This window comes from Capronia epimyces, assembly GCF_000585565.1.
Source record: "Capronia epimyces CBS 606.96 chromosome Unknown aczIQ-supercont1.1, whole genome shotgun sequence".
In the NCBI taxonomy this organism is placed as follows: domain Eukaryota; kingdom Fungi; phylum Ascomycota; class Eurotiomycetes; order Chaetothyriales; family Herpotrichiellaceae; genus Capronia; species Capronia epimyces.
In genome coordinates this window covers 2,940,173-2,965,174 of record NW_006912904.1, presented here as the reverse complement: position 1 = coordinate 2,965,174, position 25,002 = coordinate 2,940,173, and the positions used below count along the sequence as shown (strand labels likewise).

Here is a 25,002-nt window from a genome sequence, read left to right as displayed (position 1 = left end):
TGATTGCCAGACATAGTAGTAGTACCGGACAGTCGACTACGCGGGGATGGGGATAATGGATTCCTTGGATTTTCTGTTCATAAATACTCCGTATATCAAATATAACGGTAGCAAGAATCCTCGTCAGCACCGCCGAAACATTGCTGCAATGAAATAAATACTATCACGTCTTCTCATGTCGTGGTAATGATGCCCGGCTAAACCGCGGACTGGACAAGATGCTGTGTACATATGTACCTACGTAATACTCCGTATGACATCGCTGACAGGGAACTTTTGTCCCCACGTTTTCCCACACACGTCGTCTCAACGCCTCAACGCCTCAACACCTCGATGCCTCGAACATGTTTCCCTCCACCTGACCCTTCGACCATCCCTCTCCGCTCTGAGTGCTTACTCTGTGAAAGAGGCGGCTCATCATGATCCCCGGGATCAATGCTCGTACGGAGTCTCCCTTCGCAAATCTAAGACCCTGCTAATGTGTGCGGTTTACCAGCGTTTATTCAGCTGTCGAAAGTCGTCGGCGCGTCCGTCGATGATCTGAAGCTCCTCGCCGTTTTCCTCTCGAGCTATCCCCTGGCTGGTCTTATAAAACGAATACCTGACAACAAACCGCAATGGAGGAATCTCTATATCGTCGGAGTTTCCTTGTTCTACCTCGTCGGCCTCTTCGACTTGTACGATGGAGTTCGCACCATGATGTACAGCGCAGTAGGGTCATACGCAATAGCATACTACATTGATGGATCGCTCATGCCGTGGATTGCCTTTCTATTCCTAATGGGCCATCTGTCAATTAATCATATCGAGCGGCAAATCCTCAATGACCCGAGCACGGTCGACATCACAGGGGGGCAGATGGTTCTGGTCATGAAACTAAGCGCATTCTGCTGGAACGTCCATGATGGACGGCTGAAGCCCGACCTCATGACCGACACCCAGAAAGAACGCGCCATCTACAAGATGCCCAATCCTCTCGACTTCGCCGGCTACGTCTTCTTCTTTCCGTCCCTCTTCGCGGGGCCGGCGTTTGACTTTGTGGATTACCAACGATTCATCGAGACCACCATGTTTGAAGTTCCCCCGGGCACCAAAAATCCTCCTCCTACTAGGGGCAAGCGCCGTATCCCCCGGTCAGGTAGACCTGCAGCGCGAAAGGCCGTTATTGGCGTCATTTGGATCTTTCTCTTCCTGCAATTTGGCAAATGGTACAATGTACCCCTGACGCTTTCAGACCAGTACCAAAAACTCTCCTTCCTCCGTCGCGTGTGGATCCTGCAAATGCTTGGCTTCACCTCCAGACTCAAGTACTACGGTGTCTGGTCCTTGACAGAAGGGGCGTGCGTGATGGCCGGGATAGGATATAATGGACTTGATCCCGTCACTGGCAAAGCAAGATGGGACCGCACTGAAAATGTGAATCCTTGGGGCATTGAGACTGCTCAGAACTCACGGGCTTACCTGGACAACTGGAACAAGAACACCAACAAGTGGCTTCGCAATTACATCTACCTACGAGTGACGCCCAAAGGCAAAAAGCCTGGTTTCCGCGCCACACTAGCGACATTCCTCACTTCCGCGTTCTGGCACGGCTTTTATCCCGGATATTACTTGACATTCCTGATGGGCGCGTTCATTCAAACGGTGGCGAAGAATTGCCGCCGTTATTTCCGTCCATTCTTCCTCACTCCTGACGGATCCCAGCCCACCAAGTACAAGATCTACTATGACATTGCCAGCTATCTCGCCACTCAGCTGGCGTTTTGTTATACCACCGCCCCATTCGTCATCCTCGGTTTCGGCGATTCCCTGAAAGTTTGGGCACGGGTATATTTCTACGGCTTGCTGGGCGTCCTGGGTTTCATGGCGTTCTTTGCCTCACCCGCGAAGGTGCATCTCGCCAAAAGGCTTGCGAAGAGAAACTACCCATACGTGCAAAAGACCGCGTCGCAAGAAACCAACTACCCGCCGTCACTGGGCATACCGAGTGATCCGGGCCGGGAGATTGACGATGCAATTGAAGAGATCCGCCATGAGGTGGAAGTCCGCCGTAGGAGGGGAAGTACCGTCACCATGCCGACCGGGGAGAGCCTGAAAGGGGCCGTGGAGGCAAGGATCGGGAGGAAGCTGACCTTTCCCGAATTCAGGTTTGGTTCTTCTGCTGCAGTCCATAGTGCAAATGTGGTTGGACACAGTGGCAAGGCTGAAAGGGAAATCGGGATCGAAGGGGCGGGGTTGACGGCAAACGACAAAAAGTTGAAGTAAAGTGAAGTGATGTCTGCACCATAGTTGACCTAGCTAGGCATATATCGCACTGTTATTGTGGCTGGTCTCACCATGGCAATGACACCGGTACTAAAGATATAGAGCGTCAACAAAGCGGCCCAAGGTCAAGGGAATAGGTCTCAACCACTAATATTAGGCATTGAGTGAGCGGCATGTACCAGAACTCCGTACTATGCAGTAAGGCGGCCGAAGCAGAGATCCCTGGTAGGGCAGGAGGCGGCAGCAAGCTCGAAACGAAGCACAAGGTTCATTTTGGCGTCCGTACACCGTACACCATACACATACGGGGAGAGCCTTAGCACCGTAGGTTCTAGGACATTCTCAACCCCCTAGCAAGGCCCAAAGTCCTCAGATCAGTGACGACTGGATGTGGAGGGCGAAAGTGAAGGGTCGGGGTCAGGCCAGAGCCCCTGAAAAGAGAATAGGGGTAATAATATACACTGTACGGAGTAATGAGACAAGGCGCCTGGATTTCTAATCTCATCACCTCCCTCTACTTTACTTGACTTCCTTCCACTCCACCACAAACGAGAATTTGGAATGCCAGCCAGCCAAGCCAGTCTGTCCGATACCTATGGTCATTGCATACGATACATATCACACGGGAAAGAGTTCGACGTGACTGATTTGGTCGACTGACTGGTTGACTGATTGATTGACTGCTTACCCGTAGGCTACTCTACGCCACTGTCATTCGAAACCATGCCCTTCTTGAAGCGAGCTCTGATTGCTCATCTGTCCCGACGAATCTTGTTTACAGAGTGCAGAGTATCCGTACAGAGTGCAGCACTCAGTATGTACTTGGTTGCCGTCGCTGTCGATGTCACTGTCACTGCCACTGTCACATCCATTGCCAAAACTGAAGAGGTACCACGTACTTCCCATCCCAGAAGCAAGGGCGGGAGGAACATTCAGTGGGGGAATTCATTCGTTCATTCGATCAATCATCACTCTCCTCTCCCTCCCCCTCTCCCTCTCATCTTCGACGTACGCACGCACCCGTCACTGATGGCCAGCAGAGTTATCTGTACAGGTGGCCAAGGCTCCTCGGTACCTGTACAGACAGTAGAACTAGACAGTGCTTACAAGGTATCCGTACTCCGTACAATAATGATACAATACGATACTTAGCTTTCGCGGACAGAATTGCGGCCTAAGAGCCCCCAACTGCAAGTATTGCGGTCTAATAAGAGCCCCCAACCGCAAGTAGTAGTGGGTGGCTCAGAACGCTTCGTTCCGTCGTAGTTTGGTTCAGGTAAGTTAGGCTTCTTGAGACTGAGACTGAGACTGATTTTCTGTTGATCCGTAGTTTAGCCCTCTTTAAATTGGTTTCTGGTTCTGTTTCTGGTTCTGTTAGTTCTCTGTACCTTATGGATATGGATTAATTTCGGATTCGGTTGGGGTTCAGGACCGATTGATTTCAAGATCATAACACGTAGGTAGGTAGATATAAGTACACATAGGCTAGAAGAACAATTCTCCGAAGTACCCGTCCTGTGGCTGGTAGTACTAGTATATCATGCCATATACGGTGATATTTTAGCCTAGACCCTTGCTGTCGCTGTCGTTGTCGCTGTCAGTCTTACTACTATCTGTATAGGTATCTGAGATACCTATATTAGAGGACAAGGTAGACAGACAGTCTATACTCCGTAGACAGCAAATATGTTCCGAGTCCTATGAAGAACATAAACGAGATCTTCTTCCCTGCCCGCTTGAGGGCTGAGGGCCACATCGTCGTACAGTGTACGGAGCACTCCGTACGGAAACTACCACTCGACGAGTCAAGGGCTAATGTTCCTCACGGGCACTAAGTGGAGGACTTGGGTTCAGGCCACCACTCCGTACGGAGTAGGGAGTAGGGAGTAGGGAGGAGGGAGTACCTACAGTATGTACTATTCATAGAATACTATGGACTTGGACGATGGACTATGTACTAACCATCCGTACCTTGGGCTTTTGATCGAGTCACAGGTTCCAGGTTAGGTTACAGTAGTACTACAGTAGTAGTAGTAGGTGGAGGTGGAGGTTCAGGCTCGTTTCTCGGCACAGAATCATCTCCGGGTGGGTGGGTGATGTTGAAACCCGTACTCCGTATCCGTACTCCGTACTCCGTATAGATATCTATACATATATGCACTGCATGCGTGTCCGGAGAATCGGAGAATTTCTTCCCCAAGTACTCCGTACCCGGGGTGCTGTGCTCGTAGCGATCCACCTACCTAACGTACCTGCTAATTTACCACTGTAAGTATCCGTACAGACTACTCTGTACTATAGATTAACTTAGGTAGAAAGTTGACGGCGGTGAGTCGCTCGCTCTCACTGCCCTAGGTATATTAGTTGGTGTGTTGGTGTATTGGGGTGTTGGTGTATCGGAGTGCGTGTCGGGGGCCAGGACATAGCAATAGCAGATGCAGGAGCAGATGCTGTAGGAGAAGCACTGCAGTGAGAGGCAGATTACTCCGCCATGTATCGACAGCACCTTACCTTACCTCACCTCACTTATACGTACTATGCCGCAGAAGAGGAGTAGAAGGACTGTACTACCAGAGTCGTCTATCACTGTTAGAATGGCCGCAAGGGAACCTACTCGTCCCGACGGTCGCTCCAGTGAACTCTGCTTCTTCGCCCAAAGTCTGAATCTGAGTCTGAGTCTGAGTCTGAGTTTAAGTCCGAGTCTGAGTCTGGTTCAAAGTCAAGTTGAATTCAGAATCTGGTTCTCGCTGTAGAAGCAGGTTTACATTAGTTGCCTGATCCCTTTACCCTACACACCGGAGGGATAAGGACATATACGGTTGGAATCGAGTTAGGATACGTCTATACTATAGAGTAGTACTTACTCGGACCAGGCCTATCTTCCCGGACTGTTCAGTCAACAGCTAGAGGAGTCGTACCTGTTACCTACTACCCATTGTCCGTCATCCACTGCTCACAGGAGGCACTGTATCTTCCTTTCCACCTGTCGCAGGTCACGGCCCTCCTCTGTATACTGTACAGTGTTTCAACTTCCCAAGACTAAGGTGAACCTTTCCTTTCCCCCTTTTATTCTCCTCTTGCGTTCTTCACACGGAAGCCTACTAGTGAGCCCTTGAAGGACGCGTAGGCTCCATCCCAGGACATGCCGCACAAGGACTGAAGGCTGGCTCTTTTCTTTCTTTCAACTCTGCATGACTTGGGAGTGGCAATTCAGCGATAGACACACATACACACATGTTGTCAAGGGGGGCAGCGAGAAAATCTCTTGCTCACAAAATGGTCCCCTTCCTCCTGAGGAAAGGAAAGACATCCTGAAATTTGACTGTACCTGTAACTTTGTTTGTTGGCTCCACTGCTTCCACCTTTCTTTGCTACCACTAGGACTCTCCCGAAAAGCATATAAGGTGTCATCGAACCTTCCATTCCACGATTTTGTCTTCATACCCACTCCAAACCTCAAGCGGGACTGACAGCATTTGAGAGAGCCAAAGTGGAATCAGGACGGGGCCGAGCAGGAATGTAAATCGAGGATCGGCAGATGGTGGAAGTCTGTGTAGACGACATCATCTTGCGAGAACAGAATGTATGTCTCAAGAGTGTCTTGACCTGTGCCAACCTATTCTTCACTTGTCATGCTCGCCCCTCTCTTCACGGTGATGGTAGGCAAGGCAAGGCAGGCAAGCGAACGCGTAAGGGCCATGAATCTTGGGGACAGTATGTGTTCTGTTGCCGCCGGCCGGTGGACAGGATTGTTCCGCTGATAGACCGAAGCCACGCGTGGTAGGAGTGTGTTATAGTCAAGAGGAGAGGCAACCTGCGGATGCTGAACACTGAATAGGGCGCGAGGCGTAGGTAGCGAGTGATGGTTGTACTGATGATGAAGAAAATGGGTGAAACCTGATGCCTGCGGCCCAGCTCTATGGGCGCCCGCTGCACTTGGGCAAGGGAAGGAGTTGCAAAGAGCGGCACGATGCTCGCAAGGTTTGTCAAGCTGAGCTCAGGGCTAAGCAGAGGCACTAGTAAGAGGTCCGTTCAAGGGGAGTGCAAGGTTGGAACCATCTAGATGATGGGGTTCAACGAGTAGGCGCATATCTTGGAAAGAGAAATCAAGAACACCTCGAATTAACCATAAAGTCTAGGTTTGAGTTGTCCCCCGTACTTGTGTACTCGGTAAGTGCGATAGTCTTTAGTTGTTCTTTGCATGTGCCTCTGCTTAGCCCTGAGCTCAGCGGCACGCTGATGCCTATCGGCCAGTCTGGATGCCCCTATACTATACCCTATCATCAGACCACACTTCACAGCCAGGTTGGTCCTTAGATCCCTTGAAGAAACCCGAATCCCAAGCGGTCTGAACCCCCCATTATTGCCGCAAACAGGCTGGCTTGGGAGGAGACCGCGGCAGGGCTTGAGTCCGTCCAGATATCGAGTAGATGACGAGAGCAATCTCCCGCCCGACTGTCTTCCATCTTGACCATGAAAGTGTAGGGCCCTCAGACCCTGCACTGTACAGTGTACACAGAACATATGATACCGCTGCCGCTTGCCAGTGGACATTGGACAATCTTCAGCGCGTGGCTCGGTACCGGGGGAGTGGTTGCTACGGCTTAGGGGCCTGCTCGCGTTTGTTTGTGCGTCCTGGAGGCACCGTGCCGGGCCTACTACCTAGTAGTACCTTACTAGAGAATGCGTCATGGCCTTCTTAGCGGTCGGTCGGTGACAGAAGTCAAATTCTCCTGGCCAGCTCTCCGGGTTTCGAAAGCCTACAGAGGTATTGAGCTCGACGAACCTGACAAATCCGAGAAAAGTCGGAGGAACCACCGACTGTTCAGTGTTCAGGCATGACAGTGGGTGGAGATCCCCTGCAAGGAGCCTCCTAAGCCTGCTGTTTGTTGCTTTCACTGGGTGGACGGCCAACGCTGCAAAACCCAATGCTCCGTTCACTTACAGGCCTTAGGAGCCTACACCACAGTAGCCTGGGGCCTCCTAAGCCTCCTGAGCCACTAAAATTCTGTAGGCTGAGGCACCTGTAGGTGTCAGCTGGTCAACTGCTCGCACCTGAACACGGTTGGAAGGGACACCATCCCTGTCGCACGAACCAAGTGCCTGTACCCTCGAGTCATGTTTCGACAAGGGACCCCCTGATTGTATTGGATATTGAATATCCAGGAATCTTTAAAGTAATTATACTTGACCCTACGCGGCTCGATGCGAAAGGCCAGCAGTGTCGATGGCCTATGCTCGCAGGGGTAATCTCCAGCGTCACAGTCTCAATGCGGAACTTGAAGTGCTACTGTGATCCTTGGTGCTTGGGGGCTGCCACCCACAGGAATTCTTACCACTCACAGTTATTCTCGTACCAGCCTGATGAGCACTTCAAGGCGCAGCATGAGGGAAATCTCCTTTGGGCGGCAATGGGCTCTTGTGTGTGAGTTGAAGGGAAGGCTACGCGTCCCGGCTTGAATCCAAGTCGAGTGGGTCTTACAGACCCCTGGGCGGCGACCATGGGGTTACCGTCCATAGATGGTGCACTGCGGCTTCCAGCTGCGTCTTTAGCGCTGCATAAGAGGTTGGAGCCAGGGCCAGGTATTTTCTCGGACCTTTTGCCGGTCTTGTGGGTCTTTCTGTTTGTCAATGAGTACTCCGTATCCGTACATTTTTGCAGAATAATAATGCCTGCGGCGAATAGTCGTCCAACTTCTCAGTTGAGATTCTTGGTTCTTAGGTGTTTGTGTGCAGCTGCAACGAGGTGGAAATTGCCCTCCAAGTCTGTGCGTGGTTGACCAGGTGTGGATAGACAAGTGACAGCGGGACAGCTCTCGCGACCCAGAGCTTGGTTTTTCTGCCTTTCCTCCTTTCGAAGCTTACTGACGACACGCATGAATCAATCGCCGCGCACCACTGTGTCTGCAGGGGGGTATAGCGCCTTCCGTGGCGTGCTCGTACTGATTCATCATCCCAAAGCTGACCCAAGGCGGACATCGTTCTGCATCATGGCCCGCCACTCGGTATGGATATGATTTCCAGAAGTTCATGTTCATGTCGTCAGAATGTCACTGTCGGGAGCGGGATGGCTGACGGAGACTTCCATTCTCAATCCCTGAGGGCGCAGAACTAGTAAGTGTGGCGCACTGTCGGAGTACGTAGTCTCAATCTTCAGGCCGTAGCCATCGGTCGAATGGCAGCTGGGCGGACTCAATATGTCGATCATGGCTCTCAGCTGCCGTCGTGTGACCGACGTCTGGGATGATGGCGGGTTATTGGTGGTTCCAGCCACCACACCCAGAAGTATGGACCATTGGACGCCTATTGCCTCCGTTTCTGGCCTCGCTCTCAGCCCGTTGATCATCGAGGCCCGCGCTTCCACTACCGTTCCGAGCTCCGAGGGCCTCGACCTTTTGATGTGCGCTGAGCAACCGTATTGATTTCGTGGCCGCAGCATTTGGCCTTTGATCTGCAAAAATAGATCAACCAATCTGCCACAGAGTCATTCCTACTCTACGAGTACAGAGTTATACTCCGTAGAGTGATGAGAGAGAGGGAGGGGGAAGGAGGCGACAGTACATTCCGCCACGTGACGGTGCACGTGATGCTGCCTGGCTCGGTCACGTGGGCGTAAAGGAGGAAGGCTCGCTGCCTCTTACGAGTCCAGACAAAGATCGCATCGAACACATAAGTGCAACATGTAGAGTATCGCAGGCTGCAGTCCAGGTCCCCGATCAACAGCCACTGCACTGCACTCTATCGTATTTTGATCTACCTGCTTAAAATTCGTAGACAGCCTCTCCAGCAAAGCATCGGCCTCCAAAAGCAAGCCCAATCAATCCATAGCCATCCAGGTACGCGTGCGCGGATGACTCCCTCATTATTTAAAGCACAAGAACCCCAAGTACCGCCATTGGGAAATCCGCCGTATGCTTTTCCCCAACCTTTTTTTGGTTTTTTGAAATCAACGTCTCTCAGTTTCGGCCGTGTCATCATAATCTCCTGTTTGCTGCTGTTTGCGATTCCCTTAAACCATGTCCTAGAGGAGAACGAGACAGATGCGCCCAGTGCTCGGAAAATCTCTCGGTCTCCTGCTTATACGCGTGAACCCCATGAACACCGTATCCTTGGCCACCAGAAGAATCTGCCTTGTCGCGATATGAATAGGGTGCTGGAAGCAGACCCTAGTGGCTTGGACAAATAATAGCAGGTTGGATTGAATGAAAATTTCGGAAGCAAAGCGCAATACTCAGCCAAAAGGCATGATAAGGAGCCGGCCAGATTTGAGGCTCATGCGCGTGGTAGCTCCAGAAAGTAGTAGGCGAAGACAGAAAACGCTGGATACCAATCTGAATCAATTGACCGTCCATATTGGTGGTACTAAAGTGGTTCATCAGTTCCACGGTACTGCCACGGCTCACTAATGAGCATGACTTTGTGCTGCCCACTGACCCAAATGAGGCTGCTGCGAATAATGTGGCTGAGAAAGCGGTGGCACAGCTCCGTCCGTATAGTAAGGCGTTCTCGGGCTTTGATAAAGCTGAGTCTGCTGTTGACCAGATTCTCTGCGATCTTCATATTTGACTTCGACCGCGGATGGCTGGCTTTGGCGGGAGTGGTCCATTTGCGACACATTCGTGTTTACAGAATATGAACTGCTCCGGTATGGGATATGGGATCTCGAGTCCATTGATACAGGGCTCAGATTGTTCATTGGCGGTTGCATGCTCATGGGCGGGTACATGCTTGGCTGTGCTTGAGCTCGATCTGGATTCATGGGCGGCATTGTTGTAGGCGTGGGAGGGATGGATTTTGAAGCAGGAGGAAGTGGGTTGCTGAGCGACTCGTAATTTCTGTTATAAACAGCCTGGTCGTATTGGTTGTAGTCGGTTCGTTGACCCGGTAGATGCGGTGTAGTCACTGGCGACGGCATGTAAGATGCGGGTATAGAGGCCACGCTCATCCCATAAGCTGACGCACTGGGCTGCTGGGGAGCCATAGGCGGATAGTTCTGGGGCAGGTAATACTGCGGTTTGTTGTAATCTTGCAGGTACACACCGCCTGGATTTACTCTATACCCATAAGCGGCCTGGCTTCCGTCAACATCGTCCACCTCCTCAATCGGCGACCGAAAGCTTTGTTTCGAGATCAGCTCAGTCCGGGGGCGGATATATTGTAGATTGTCTGTTTGAGAAGGCGTTCGCAGGTTGTTCGATAACACGTCATTGACATGGTAGTAGGAGACCAGGTGATGGGTGATCCCTTGCACCGTCACACTCATGGTTTTCTTGACGAGGCCGTCCTGTTTAAATCCGTACGAGTCCACAAGTGAGCCGATTAGTTGTCTCTCGACCTCAGCTGTGGTGCCGCGGTCTCCTGCAACTGCCGCAAGGGTACCAGATTGTCCGTCTGAGAAGGAGCCTCCGTCTGATCTGGCGTAAGGCTCGCCCGGCCGGGTTGATCGTCTCTGGTGCTTTTTCATCGCTCGCTTCTTCTCTCCGGGAGGGAAGGGCTTGTCGAGTTCACGGTATACCAAGAAATTGCCGAGAATGCGACTGGGACTCCAGGTCACTCCATCAGTCCACCTCTTGATTCCCGACGCGTTTTCTTCATAAATGAATATGCAGCCGCTCCTGATCAGGGTACTCCGTTCTCGGTCATGCGGTCGCCGGGGTACGTGGGAGAGATGGCCCTGCAGGCACGCTTCAAACAGAATAAGAGCATCTTGTGTAGTGGCTACATGGCCTCGAAACGTTGGCTGGAGAGCTGCTCCGCCAGACGACATCGTGGAAGGTTGCGGAGTGTAGAGGTGCTGTACCACCAGGTCAGGCTTGGGAAGCCTTGTGGGTGAAGGTTTTCGGATGCTCAAGACTCTAATCTTAGCGAAACTCAGACGAGAAGATTAGGAACATGCGTTCGCAGGAAGGTTGCGAAGAGCGAGGTCCTGATACCAGAGTGGTGTGAAGGAAATCAAAGTCACTGGGTGTCCAGTGGACGTTATACGTATCTTCAGCTGCACGAGTTTGTGCAAATGTGAAGTGCCAGGGAGTCTGTCTTCAAGGGCCCCAACCGATCGCGACGGAGGTTGGACTGAAGGGACCGGGGCGGGATCAAGGGCAAGTCAGACCTGAAGGTCCGAACTCCTGCCGCAAGATCCAGGTTGGAAAGGAGCTCTAGGGCAATGTTGACGTGCGCCCTGCTACAGAGACAGGAGCAGATGTCGGCGAGCGTCAGAATCCGCCGTCCGTAGTAATTCGTTGTTTACAACCAGCGCAAATCAGTATCCAGCGCTCTTCTGGACCACCAAGTGCTCCGCAGCAGATTTGACTTTAGACGTCTTCGAACGTGCTGCAGCCGCACGGGGTCGAATCCCTGGGAAAAGCCAGAAAACTGACTCAGAGTTTCAGAGGTGATCTGGAGGCCCGCTGGGGATTGTTTGACAGTGGGTTCACTGGAAACCGATGGGCCTGGGGAAGTCAGAAATCGCATGCCAGTGGTAGGCGAACGCTCAGCCACACCTTGAATGGTGCCAAGTCAAAATGCTTCTCAAGTTGAGTTCGAAGCAGTGGCCACCGACTGGAAAGACCTCTGGATAGCCAGCTAGGTTATAGACTTTGGGCGTGGAGCAATCCTCAGGCGGGGATGCTTTTTCTGAAGGAAAAATAGTATGGCTAAAAGGCTGGCCCAGCAAAAATGATCGGGCGCAGGGTCGGTCCACTAACGTCCTGCTGTGGATGAAGGGCGCCAACTGGGGCCCGGAGATCGGGAATGGTATGCCCTATGGAAAGAAGAGCCAGTTGCCGACAAGGAGAGAAGGAAAGCCTGCAACCGTCCCCAGATAGCGACACGGAGGAAGCAATTGCTATTGTGACAGTCGGAGGTGTAGTGATCTCTGAGAGGTGCTGCCGACTTGTGGTGGCCTTGCTGCCACCAACATCCAAGGACTGCCGAGCCTGTCTTGTGGTCGTGCTGCCGCGCTACCCAGTCACAGTCTGGGCAAATTTGCGAGAAGATGATGTTTGGTCGTCAACCAGCTGAGCCTTTCGCTGGTTTAGATCGTACAAAAAGTTGAATGCCTCTGCCTGAGCTGGGGCGACTAGAAGAGTTTCAGACGCCCATCCGCGTGAAGAACGACCATGAAGTAAATGGGAGCCAATGGCACAATCCTCAACTTCCAAAGGTAAACTCGAGCTTGAGCGAAGAAGATTGAGGAGCGGAGACTGGCTTTCACAGGGCCACAGCGATTGAGTTCCGGGAGCCCGGGGACGGAGGTGATAGTCGCAGGCTTGGGGCAGCAAAGGGCTGGCAATTGCTAAAAGGCGAAGGTTCTGGTCTGGCAGACCGAGACCCAGAGCGGAGAATGGCTTATAACATATGGGCTTCTGTGTATGTCGTGCGTATGCGCAGCCCGAGTAAGTCAGGTTATGATATCCGAGGTTGGCTCGCTTCTTTAGAGAACACGCCGGCGATATATGTGTGTTGGAGCAGAGGCGAAGAAGCCAATCCCTGCCGCAGGTCCTGACATAAGGGCCGGAAATACCAATGCAAGCGTCTCTTGCCTGGGTGCGTCCTTTCCAAGTGCCAGAGATGTCACTTCAACGGGCAAGGAGGTGCGCCTGACAAAGCCTGTCACTACGGAATCGCTCGTCCAAAAAGAAACACAGACCACGCTGGGGGGACAAGGCGAGGCATAAGCCACCCAGGCAGCCTCCTTAGGCCTAACCCAACTAGCTACAGAACTACAGAACCCTACCTACACGACTAGCCTCCCGACGATGTTCTGGTGCGGCCAACGGGGCGCTCTCCGATGGGCTCATCTGAGTCCTTCGTCGCCCACCGCGATTGGCTCTGTCCGTTCGCACTATTGCGTTGGTGGATGGCCAGCGGGATGACAAGTCTGTTTCTGCTCAGCTCTCTATCCTGGCCACGCCAGGTCGTCTGGTCGTCTTCTCTGTCTCTGCTTATAAGACGGGCACCGCGAGTCGAGTTGCCCCCCTTATCGTCGTTTCCCGCGGCCCTCTATCGCTGCCGATCCGACACGTACCGCCAGACGACGCGCTTTACCGGGCTCGGTTCACGTTGCAAGAAGGAGATGGAAGATATCGTTGCCTGCGAAATAGCCGAACCAAGTCGAAGGCACAATTTGGGGTGAGTGGATTGGCCAACCTCCCGAGCACCATGTTGAGGCGATGCAGAGGACGTGCCATTTGCCATTAGCACGCGGCAGACAGACATGACGATCGGATGCAGTTGATTTTCAAGAATGCCATATGTCTCTACGGAGTACGTGGCGTGCATGGAGCAATGGAACCTGAGAAGCGGCAGCTGCACTGACCCTCCCTCAGCGATGCAGGGGTGATGTGGCTGCGTTGTGCGGGCCACCGCAGGCTGCGCTGCGCTGTTAAAAGTGCCTCAAAGAACCACCCAATTCTCTCCGCGCACCGTGCATCCCCCTGTTGGCCTCTGCAGGAGTACGTATTGCTTTCGGCTCCTGTCTGTTATTGCCTACTAGGTGCCTATTAGGTGCCTACCATATCCTTCTCTGTCTTCGTCTTCATCACCGCTCGCTGCCGCTCATTTCCAGATTCCTCTGGGCCAATGTGTCTGGCGCTGCAAATTAGGGCCGTGGCTAGCAGTGGACCCTCCCGCTGGGCCCTGAAATGAGAAGCAACCCGTGCTTCTTCGCTCGTTCTTCCCCATGTCTTGACTGTTCACCGAATCGTCGCGGATCCTTCTCTAGCGGCACGCCAACCAGATCCCGTCAGCTCGGTCCAGACTGTTCGGAGCCGCTGCTCCCCGGTCAGTGCATGCTCACTCACCCAATCGTTGCCGGCGAGAATCACTCGATCCAAATGCTGAAGGGGGGCGTAGCAGGGGTTGTCATTGGCAATCCTTGGCCGAGGACGTGGGCACTGATATGCTGGTTTAGGAGGTGTAGCCATCTTCGTGCAGGGAGAAATAGCGTTAGGTACCGAGCTTCGCCGCCATCGAGCCAATCAGATCACAGTGAAGGCATCGCAAACCTCGGAAGAAGCTGAGATTCATGACAGTGGACGTTTGGCAGTGGCTTCGAGGCTAGTCCCGTATGATAGATCCCTTCAGAAAGGCTCTTTAAGCGCAGTCACTACTACCGCAAATTGGCGTCATACGGACGCTCGACAGATTTCAGTCTTCAAGGCCGATCCTAGCGCAATGTGCCGCGTGGCTTGTGATGACCTATGTGTGCGAGCCAGAAAGCAGATACTGCATATCGCTGAGCGTCATCGTTCTACCGATAGCCCATCAGATATAGTATGTTCAGGAGCATCAGCTTCCCGGGGGATGTTTTAGCCACCTCTTGACGTGGCAGGGCCCCTAGTTCACGTTCATCAACGCCACTGCGTGGGATCATGTTCTTGAGAGGTTCGTCAGGATAACTGTCCAGGGTCGGCGACAGCTGAAAGATGCCTGCTCGGAAGGAAAGGAGGCGTGTCCCAGCAGAGTGGTACACTGGTGCAAGTCATCGACGCAGCTGGGGCGCTCCCTGGTTAGTGCTGCAGCTGGACAAGGGCACACTTCAAAGTTAAGACACCTGGGGCCGAGGGAGGGCGAGGCGACAGGTTTCAAGACAGAAGACAAGTATCCACCTCTCTCCACGCCACCGCCATCTTCATCTTGTCTTGTAGGGCACGGAAAACCGGAAAACGGACAATCAATCGGTCTCGATGCCGTGGCTGGTGGCTAGCACCACAGACACTACGCCGCATAGTAGTACTCCCCATACGCCGTACGGATATTTACTAAAGTGGAAGGAGTTGAGCGGAGGTGCCGAAGGCCTCAGGCATAGACTGTTAGCTTGCTGTTGTAAGCCTCAGCCACCATACTTGCATGCTGCAGCTCAAGTTGGCGAGACCCGAGTCTACCACTACCAGCAGCACCGCCACGTCCGACATGTCCGACTGCTTCTTACCTATTATTTTTGCGTGTCGACTTTTCCACACGGGCAAGGCAAGGTTGCTTCAACCCCGGGATTCCAACTAGGCCCTTTGGGGGCAGGGCCAAGAGACCAAGAGACCAAAGAGACCAAGATAGTCTAGCCCCTTTACTAGCCACCGCAGTGGCACTGGCACCGTGTATGTAAGATGCGGTGGGCGGTGGGCGGTGGGCGGTGGGCGGTGGCGCCTGCGTCGCCCGGACACTAACTGCCTATCCGTACATGCTACGGATACCTTCTACCTTCTAATGATCCTCCATCACCACTCTGCAACCTCAGAGCAGGTCTGTTGATCAATTCTTGGTCGGCTCGTGACAAGAGCCACGCGCCAGCTGCACCAGTCTCGAGTCTAGAACCCCCGTTTGCCGAGGACTCCTCCGCTCCCTCCGCTCCGCCTGTGAGTGAAATGGTGTTGAAGCAACATGTTGCCAGCGACCTCAGGCTGCTGCCAACTCCGTGCCCGATCCTCGGACACATTTCCCCTTTCTTTCCAGCGGTCGTCGAGATGTCCACTACATTTGTTGCTGGTCGAGTGAGATGAGCCTGTGTTACGCTGTCACGCCTACAGCAATCCACACCTCTTTTTGTTAAGGATCTACCCGAAACTGCACTGGAACGGTTGAGGATTGGACGTCAAGTGCCGCAAGATGGAGCCTGGCACCAAACCACTTTTCGGTACTTACATGGCAGCGTAACTCTATTGGCCTCCCATCCATTCTTAGGTTCTTGACGAATTTGAAGCGGCACAATTTGAGAAACAGAGTCGTATCGGCCATTTCCATTTCGGCGAGGCTCAACGTTGTATTCAAGAAGCGGTAACATAGTATGGAATCTGGGCGATGCTAAAACGGGGCTTACGAATATTGTCATGAGGTGCGCTACTCTCACCGTCAACATGCGACATGTTCGCTCCACCTCCCGAGGTATCCTGGAAGGAGTCCTGCACACTGTATTCGTCTTCTGCGTTTGCTTCTGAACTACCCACCGTGACATCTGACTGTGGACAGGGTAACAGGGTAACAGAGGATCGGGCCTGTCAATGACGCCGTTGCCATTGCTGCATCCTAACACCTGAAAATGAGCCCGAGCCAGGATCATGAGCTCCACCAAGTCAGGAGTCGCGGTTCGATGTGCTCAACAAGAGGCCCACAAGGACGAGTTGTCCTTGCGACGCTTTGAGACGAGTCTCACGGAGCACGAACATGTGAAGGAGAGAGGAGACTAAGGGGGCTGGAAAGGACTGAAGAAAGGCTCGCGGCCCGTCGGACCTCCACACCCTCACTCTCACGGATCAGCCTGTCGGTACAGCACACCTACGCCTACCCCGAGTCCTGCAAAAGGTCAGAGCGATGCAAAGCTAGCTGGAATTCAAAATCTACAGGACAAAAGTAAAGCTTGACCCTGAAACCTTCTTGCCCCAGCTGCCAGATCGCTTGTGCCAATGTTACAGCAACACGACCAGAAGACTCGCCCGCCACTTATCGACAAAGAATAATCTCTTCATACTGTAGTAGCGACACTGACCTGTTCGCCCCTACGGGCCCTCGTCTGGCGATAGACGGTGTTAGGCCGCCAATCCCCGGTCAGCCATCCCAGTCCTCAGCATGTGTTAGCTAGTGGAACTATGGCCCGGGGGGAGTCACCAGTGTCGACATGAGTTATTCTGTCGTATTCAACATTATCTGACTCGCTTCGCGAAAGCGGATGGGCATTTGACTACCCACAGGAGTGTCTTCCTCTCCCTACAATGCGAGAATAGCTATCCTGCTTCAGTATTCCTCCTCCCGGCCAGCTAGTACACCACATGATCCCTTCACAGCGTAGACCAGCCCTGCCATCATTGGCCTTGTATCCATCCGTGAATTGACTTCGAGACCACCACACACATGTGTCTCTTACGCTGCCAAAACGCCAGTGCCAGACTGAAATCGTGACCCTCCAACATGCCCAGTCCATCCATCTTATTTGTCCGCTCACTTGACTCGGTGTGCTCGTAGAGAGGTGTCCGCGTAGGCACAGACGGCAATGTCGTCTGGTGTGCGGTGCCATCTCTCAGTCAAACATGGTCCATGGCTTCCTCCCTTCGAGCCGCTCGCTCGGGACTCTCATCGGGAGTGGCACAAGCTGGTCGAACAGCACGAGGCCTGGCTGGTCACCTGTGTCTAGCCTGCCGGTGCCAGAGCTGCTGGTCTCTGCTACATGTGGAAGGATGACTCCGCATTCCCAGTTGCGGCAGTTCAGCTTAGGCTGCTTGGTGGCTCTGTCTTGCACCAATCGGCCCCTGACGAGACCAAACGTCAACGCGAGTCTATAACTTTTTGGATCACATTGCTGAGCCAGGCCCCAGCAATGCGGCAGGGCAGGGCATAGACAGGAGTGGAACACGATAAAGAGTTGACTTACCAGGCGCTCTCGGACAAATTGGCACTGCCCACGTATGCCCATCCCATGTTCCCGCCACGACGGGGCTCCACCGGCGCAGCATATCGCACAAACATGAGCTATGGGAAAGGGAAATGTCAGTTTTTGGCCATCGCCATCCTGGCCCCGTGGAGGACACGGGCAATCTGCGAGAGGGCATACCTTATTGTGCATGAGCAAACCTTCTCGAACGCTAACACAGTCCCGCAGGTTGGCCTTTGGAAATTTCCCATTCTGCCACCACTTCGATGAGAAGCAGATGGTCCCCGCCTTGCTGGGTCCCCCTTTCGAGCGTCTGACAGTTTCGTCGCTTGGATAGTAGACCCGCATCCTCTCCTTCCAGTCGTCGCGTCCTTGCACTCGCAGCCGTCCTCCCGAGCCTGTCCTGGATGACAGTGTGCGTCTCTCGTACTCGGCCAGTCCATCGTCCCCCTGAGCAGCCAGATACATGGAGCGCATGAACTCGTCAGTCAAACTTCCAAGTGAAGATGTCACACAATCCATCTCGATGGGTCCGCGGCTCGCAAGTCCCAGGTCGGTGATGACTTGGCTCAACCCGCAAAGCCCAGTGCTTCTCCAGCTTTCCCCGACGTGCATGCCGCCGATGGTGTGCACAAAGCCCAGCTGCGCCGTCTCGCTGAAATCGAACTGCTCCAGCCTCTCGATCACGTCCTCGGGGACAGTCTGCGCTTTCAGAAACCCTATCAGCGACTTCTCAAACTGTGTCTGCTGACCTTGACCTGATGTAGTGCCTGTCGGAGTCGCGAGCTTCGGACGTGTCTTGACAGGCAGATCGATGAGCCAGACCGTGTTTTCCATGAACCCGCCGACGCCCCAGTCGAAGCCGACGAGATTCGCTGTCGGGACGACGATGCGACATCTCGGCCCTTTCCAGCCGGAGCTGGCGCCCTCGTCCTCGGCGTCATCGTTGTATGAGAACAACATCAGCTTGCTGTGCATGCAATTGACGTTTCCATCCATGGGTGGGAAACACAACCGCACATTCGGAATGCCGAGGAAGTCCGCCATCAAAGCCTCTCGCTGTCCGGAGGCCTTTGCGTGCATGACAAGTTGGAACTTGGTACGCTTCGTGTCAAAGTGCGGGAAGAGCCAGTCAAAGTCCCAGATAAAAGAAGACAACAGGCACGACTCAAGTGAAGAGGACGGCGAGATAAGGGTGGCGAAGTCGATGGTGTTGGTTGTATCATAGCCAGCAATACGTGTCTTCAAAACAACGCCCTTCGGGTAGTAGCTCGATGTGCTTCTTGGGTGCTCAATCCTCGCAGTGACAGGAGCCGCTCTCATGGGGTCTCTGTCTCTTGCACTTTCACTGGTGTTCTTGAAAGCTGGGCCCGTCGCTGACGTAGAGAGTTGTTGGCTATGGACCGGAACGCCTCGGGTCTTTTCTTGAAAGCGTCGAGGCGGTGGCGGTGAGATGGTTGCTTGTGATCGCGATCCCACATCCTCAACACACGCCACCTTGTTCCCAATACCAGAACCATTGTCTTCTTCACCTTGTCGCTTTCTCTTGAGACGCGCTAGACGCTCAGCTTCCATCTGTTTGCGATCAAGACCAGTCAGGCCAAACGGAGTGGGCAGTGCTACGTTTGAGTCGTTCGAAGACAATGTTCTGTTGTCTATGGTGGGCAAGCCGCCTTGTTGTCCTGGGAAAGTCACGTTAGATCTCGCAAGAAAAATGTCGGATTCAGTGTTCAACGAAGTACCTTTACTCTGAGTCTCTCCAGCTTCCCTCGCCAGGTTGTCCGTAGGCGTTCTTGTCACAGACACGATGGAAGCTTGTCTTGCTGTCTGACTGACTCTGTTTGTTAGTGCGTTGCTGCTTGACGATGAAGCAGCAGGCCCGTCTACAGTGTCTGGAGTTGGGTCATCCTGGAGGGATAGCGCAATCGCTCTCCTCAAATCTTCATCACCACTCAGACTGCTATTATGATGTTCTGGATCAGAGCGGCTATTGGGATCATCGTCAGATTCAAGCAATGAGAGGTCGATTGCAGCGATGGGTTCTCGGTCTCTGCCCTTGCCTTTGTTCTTGCTCGTGGGTAGAGATCGGAGAGCCGCTCGAGCTGAATCTTGGACAAAAGACATTCCCTGCGGTGGCACCGGTGTTGGACGTACGTGCAGGCCATCTTCGTTGTTGCTGCTAGGCTCAGTACGGCTGGCTGCACTTTGATCATCGGGGGTGCTCAAGTCGACGACCCGGGTGGGGCTGGCTATGGTGGTGCGTCGCTGGATCGTCCTGCTAGTCCCTGGTGGGTTGGGAACCTCATTGTGTATCGTCACATTTTGGCTACCAAGAGGAACAGTGTTCGTTGCATTGGTGTTGTTATCTGCAGCAGCCCTCTTTGCCTCTTCTTGCGCCTTGAGCTTGGCCCTGATGATCTTGTCTCGTCTTTCGTTTGTCACTTCACGTGGTATTTCGTTGCCATCTTCATCAAATTCGTATGGGGAAAGTTTGCAACCACGACAGTACATCATGCCCGGCGGAATCAGGTGAATTTCTTCTTCGAGCGTGTCGATGTCGATTCCGGAATGAACGCGTCCGGAGATAGGTTCATTTGTAGTGACTGAAAAGTCACCAGGCCCCCATGGGAGAAGTGGTGATCTAGGTGGAGACTCGCCATCGCGATTGAACTGAGAACCTTGGGGGGTGGGAGTGTTGGCCTCAGACTCGTCGTCAGAGTCAGAGCACAAATCAACCACGTTAGGAGATATAGGAATGGCCGGCATGATTCCAGCACCTTTCCCCTGGATAGCACAGGAAAGTTCTTGACTGGGTAAATCAAGGATGGTAGGGAGATCGGTGCCTGTTGTGCGACTTGGACGGTGGTATGGAAGCGCAGGCTTTAGTACTGGCACATGCAGAGTTTGCTGAACAATAAAGCTTGGATGTGTCGGCAACGTGCAGGTCTTGAGACGAGCCCTGTCTCGCACAAAGAAGCGCGGTAGGGGAAAGAAGGGAGACACGGATTTATATTCGCGCTCAATGTTGAGGATCACGAGAAGTGAGATAAGTCTTCTGAGAAATTGTCGCCAAGTGTCAGTGTGTTGTGGTCGTGCTGAATTGGACAACTCAACGAGCATGTGATACGATGTTGACTTCACCTGCCCCTAGCAGCTTGCGAAACGTTCACAAGAAACATTCACAACACCGATACATCATATTGTGAGGAAGAAACAGCTGCAGTGTCTTCTTTCGAACTTCCAGCAGGCGGCTTTATGCGTTCTTAGTCTTTCTATCCCAAACAGCGACAAAGGCAGCATTGGGTGACGATGGTGGGAATCAGATCTGCTGTTGAGATATCTCTGAACGCCAGAAGTAAGGCACTTCTCTATTTGGGCCTTCTCATTTGCAAAGAGTACTAGATCAGCTTGATAAGCAAGGCTGTCCAATCAAACCGGTCGCCAGCAATGACTGTCCAGTGCTATATGGAGGTCAAAGTGTCTGAGATTGATGATCCTGGTTCCGTGGCGGGATTGATTCTGGATGGCAGCCGGAGGGAATTGACTCCTACCAGGCGGTTCGTGGTATATCCAACAGTCGTTTGACAACCACGATGCCTGCAAATGGCAGAGAGGTACTCAGGCAGAAGTGCAATCCTGTGAGATGGCTACAATCCGCTGCAGCCCCTGATGGGCGGTTTGGGGCCACTCAGATTGCCACGGAGCCGATACTAGGGTCGCTTTATCAATTTAAGCAAGTATGGGCTGGTTGTGGGCGTTTTCTGGTTCATCAACAGACAAGTGAGGTCAGGTTGAGGAGGCCTGACCTTAAATATTGCGGTTGGCTGGCGGGCGCCTAGTTGGTACCGGGTCTTATCACGTGACACCGTGTTTTCGCGCGTGTGTTACCCTCGCTCACTGTGACAACAGTCTCTACATACAACAAAGAATAACAGTCTATCCGTCGAAGGCGAAGACTATAGGCCTCGAATAGGTATTTCATTGTCACTATCACCCAGAGAGTTCTCCCCTGCCGATTCCTAGCAAATCGAGAAGCTACCTGTAGGTTCCGTGGAAAGATTCCCTCATGCTGCTAGCCTACTACGATATACCACAGGAGTATTCGCATCTGCTCCCCTCCAATCCCAAGAAGTGAGTTGGCGCCGATGATCTTCAATGTGCATCACCATAGTCTGGTTGTCGATGTGTCTAGCGCCTGCTGGTTCCGCCAAACCCAGTACTTTCGTGTCTCGAGCTGGAGTAACTTGAACTTGAACTACGAGTGCTTGGAGACGAGGGACCGGCCGTGGTCCCGCCTTGCCCAAACCACCCTCTGCTTGTTGGCGGCATCGTTGGCGGCGTAGGCTCCGTGCGTGTGCGACCCCCTCTCCCAGCGAGGTAACCTGCGGCAGCCCCTGCGGCGGTGCCTGTCCAGAAACCGGGGCGCCAGCCTTGTTCATATGCTCCCATCCGACCTGGATAGTTGGGCCTCGAACCGGACCCCCAGGTTGCTTTCTTCGGCTGTGGGGGCCGTGGATCGTAGGGAGGCGGAGGGTCGTCATCGTCACCACCACCAGCGCCGCCGCCGCCAAAGAATCCGTTGCCTCTTCGTCTCGGTCCTCGTCTTGTCGCTGTATCATTGCGCCATGCGTTGTACAAGCTGCGGAGGATGATGAAAAGAACGAGGAGAAACAGCGCCATAAACAGATAACCCGCATACTTCTCCGCCGCATTCCCTTTACTATAATCTCCAAAATTGAAGTGAGATCGAGTAGCATATTTCTCCTCCCCCTTATCCGTTAGGAGCAGCCTGTACTGAACCCCACAGCTACCTTTCAGAACGTATGGGTCTTCACTGCTCTCATAGCCCTCGCAAGTCACTTCTGTACTTCCGAGCTTGAATTCTTCCGGCAGAGAAGCTTTGCAGCTCCACTGGACATTGTTCTCGTCATAGTCGACCCCTTCATTCGTGCAGCGCAGGACATCGACGGCGTATAGCTTGCATATCCAGGAGGGGCCTACGCACTGCAGTTGGGGAACTGGCGCAACTCGTCTCGAAGTTGTCTGCTTCCCTGCGCGAACTGTGATCGCCGAGACTTTGGAGAGGAGGACAGCATCGCGGGGAACCTTTCTAGGATTCGTGACTCGAGAGAGAGCTACGCTTGCGAAGAGGAGGGTTAAGAGAGTAAGTAGCTGCATGGCGGCTATAATCGTTATAGTAATGAAGGGTAGAAATAGAAGACACAAATCATTCTCGACGGACACAAACCTGGAAGAGATACAACATGATGAATGAAGCAAGGTCCGTTTCTAGCGGTGTTATATTTAACCAGCCTCCATTCTGAAAAGACGGGAAAAAAAGAATGGGCAGAGAAGAGACACAGTGGCCAAACAAGCAGAGGAGGAGCAGGAGGCGAATCTTTGGTGCCTGTTTCCGCAACTGGCGCAGCGATGGCAATAGTTTCCCCGCAGTCGCAGTACCGCAGGCTGCGGCGCCATTCACTACACTGCACTTTCACGTTGTTCGTGCTTACGCTGCCACCACTATATGTCATTATGCGCATTACATGTCGAGTGTGCATAACTCCATCTGATCCAGATCCTTCTGCGGGCCCATACAGCCGGCTCTGTTTCCTCCCTTTTGGCAGTCGTCGACTCCCTGCTACCTATTCCAGATGTCCTACCTAGGTAGGTAGGTAAGCCATCAAGCGTTGGCTTTGGCCATGACATGCTCTCTCCAGTACCAGACACCCACGATTGTGGCAGCAGGCCCAACAGCTATTGTACCGAACAAGATTAGGAGCGCCGCCCTACTCAATGAAGCATTCGTCTTGCCGACCCTCTTCAAGTCCCAAACAGCAAGCCAAATCCAGAGCAGAGATGCTGCAAATATAATCCAGAAGTCGTATTGGAAGATCGCATGGAGACCTTCAGTCAAGTTAGGTTCTACGTGCCTCACGTGCGGAACGAAAGCATGGCTGAATGAATGCTGAGGATCGTCTGACAGAAGGCACACAAGAACTGTCCCAAAGTGTGAAATTACCGAAACCAAAAAGACCACCATGTAGGTCGAATCCAGATACTTCATGTCGCGGAGCGATGATTCCTGCCCTGCAGTCTGTGAATCCATACTTCCGTAGAAGGTGGATAGGATCCATAAGATCGCGTTGACAAACCACGGACTCGGCTGCCACAGCGCGATCATGGCCTGTGTAGTCCAGAGGTCTGAGTCTGAGTAAGGAAGAAACATCAAGGTCGTTGGGACCAGGTATCCCAGAAGCAATGCTGGCAGCAAAGCTTTAGCATATGACACCGGGACCTGTCTCGATTCGGCTGACCAGTATTGAGAGTCTGCAGAGTCCCAGAGGTAAGCAAGGTAGTAGAGAGGCACAATGATGGCACCGCCGACTGTCTGATAAAACAGGGCCCAGATGCTCGTGCTATGCAAATTGTGAGTGAGACTCTGGCCATGCCGGAGGAACGAGGCCCAAGCTTACAAGCTGATTAACGCAACGCTGTTGCGTTTCCTGCAGGATTCCACTGTCCACACTGCCACAACTGCAAAATATGAGACCAGAAAGTAGACCTGAAGGACATAGAAGCCTTTGTCCCAACCAGAGGTCCCGTGAATAAACGAGGAGACGAGGAACGCGAGGCCCTGATCCAGCTGACCTACTCCTGTGTAGGTCTTCCGAAGAGGAATCCCATACTCGGGGAATCTAGCCATCTTGTTAACAAGCTCCATTTTCTCCGAGATCGCTGACGTTATGGCCACGATCCGGATTTGATAGACTGCAAGCAGGGCGAGAAGCGAAAAGCTGACAGCAAAGAACCAGGCCACCCAATTCCTGGGCGGTGTGTTTTTCTTCGACCCCGGGGTAGTGCCGGCCATTTTGGGAGCTGGTGAGATCATTGGATCTTGCTGCAAGACACCAACTGACGGTTGTAGGAAAGCTCGCCCTCGAGATCCAGGGCGGAGAAGTTGTAAGGATGATTCCAGGGAGAAATACCAGACTTCAATCCGAGAGCTGTATCTCTCCGTCCGGATATATTAGTTGCCGAGTCCAAGCACACTGGCAGGGGGGCCTAAATCCCGGTTCTTTGAAGCTCCCACGTGACATTACATGAGCAAGGCTGGGCCGTGTTTCTTCTTATTTTGCAGTGCCTCGTCGACAATAGATAATGGCTTGCTGTGGACAGTGACTCTGCGCATGGCTATTTGCTTATAGTGTGGCTTGTAGAGAGAAAACTCGCAACGAGATGGACTGGCCTAGATCTGTCATATCACACATTATGTTGAACCCTTCCCAGATCACCGATTGACACACTGACTGGCTGTAGGATCAAATCCTCTACTCCATACGCAGGGCTGAAAGGTGGCATTCTGTGGTGGCTCTGTG

General features: G+C 53.0%; 5 protein-coding genes across 5 annotated transcripts; 1 reads left to right on the top strand and 4 right to left on the bottom strand.

Moving 5' to 3' along the window:
• Window positions 1-419: 419 nt before the first annotated feature.
• A1O3_01085 (uncharacterized protein) lies at window positions 420-2,265 on the top strand (the record flags this gene model as incomplete). The annotated part of the gene is made up of 2 exons (XM_007731233.1): window positions 420-441; window positions 497-2,265. The coding sequence occupies 2 exons, from the start codon at window positions 420-422 to the stop codon at window positions 2,263-2,265; spliced, it is 1,791 nt and encodes a 596-aa protein (XP_007729423.1).
• Window positions 2,266-9,667: 7,402 nt separating this feature from the next.
• On the bottom strand, window positions 9,668-11,032 carry A1O3_01084 (uncharacterized protein; the record flags this gene model as incomplete). Its single annotated transcript, XM_007731232.1, has 1 exon — window positions 9,668-11,032. The coding sequence occupies one exon, from the start codon at window positions 11,030-11,032 to the stop codon at window positions 9,668-9,670; it is 1,365 nt and encodes a 454-aa protein (XP_007729422.1).
• Window positions 11,033-17,272: 6,240 nt separating this feature from the next.
• On the bottom strand, window positions 17,273-20,389 carry A1O3_01083 (uncharacterized protein; the record flags this gene model as incomplete). The annotated part of the gene is made up of 3 exons (XM_007731231.1): window positions 17,273-17,501; window positions 17,624-17,721; window positions 17,804-20,389. The coding sequence occupies 3 exons, from the start codon at window positions 20,387-20,389 to the stop codon at window positions 17,273-17,275; spliced, it is 2,913 nt and encodes a 970-aa protein (XP_007729421.1).
• A 1,422-nt stretch (window positions 20,390-21,811) lies between these two features.
• Window positions 21,812-22,801, bottom strand: A1O3_01082 (uncharacterized protein; the record flags this gene model as incomplete). The annotated part of the gene is made up of 1 exon (XM_007731230.1): window positions 21,812-22,801. One exon carries the CDS (start codon window positions 22,799-22,801, stop codon window positions 21,812-21,814), a length of 990 nt encoding a protein of 329 aa, XP_007729420.1.
• Window positions 22,802-23,306: 505 nt separating this feature from the next.
• A1O3_01081 (uncharacterized protein) lies at window positions 23,307-24,494 on the bottom strand (the record flags this gene model as incomplete). The annotated part of the gene is made up of 2 exons (XM_007731229.1): window positions 23,307-24,042; window positions 24,100-24,494. 2 exons carry the CDS (start codon window positions 24,492-24,494, stop codon window positions 23,307-23,309), a joined length of 1,131 nt encoding a protein of 376 aa, XP_007729419.1.
• Between the last annotated feature and the right edge of the window lie 508 nt (window positions 24,495-25,002).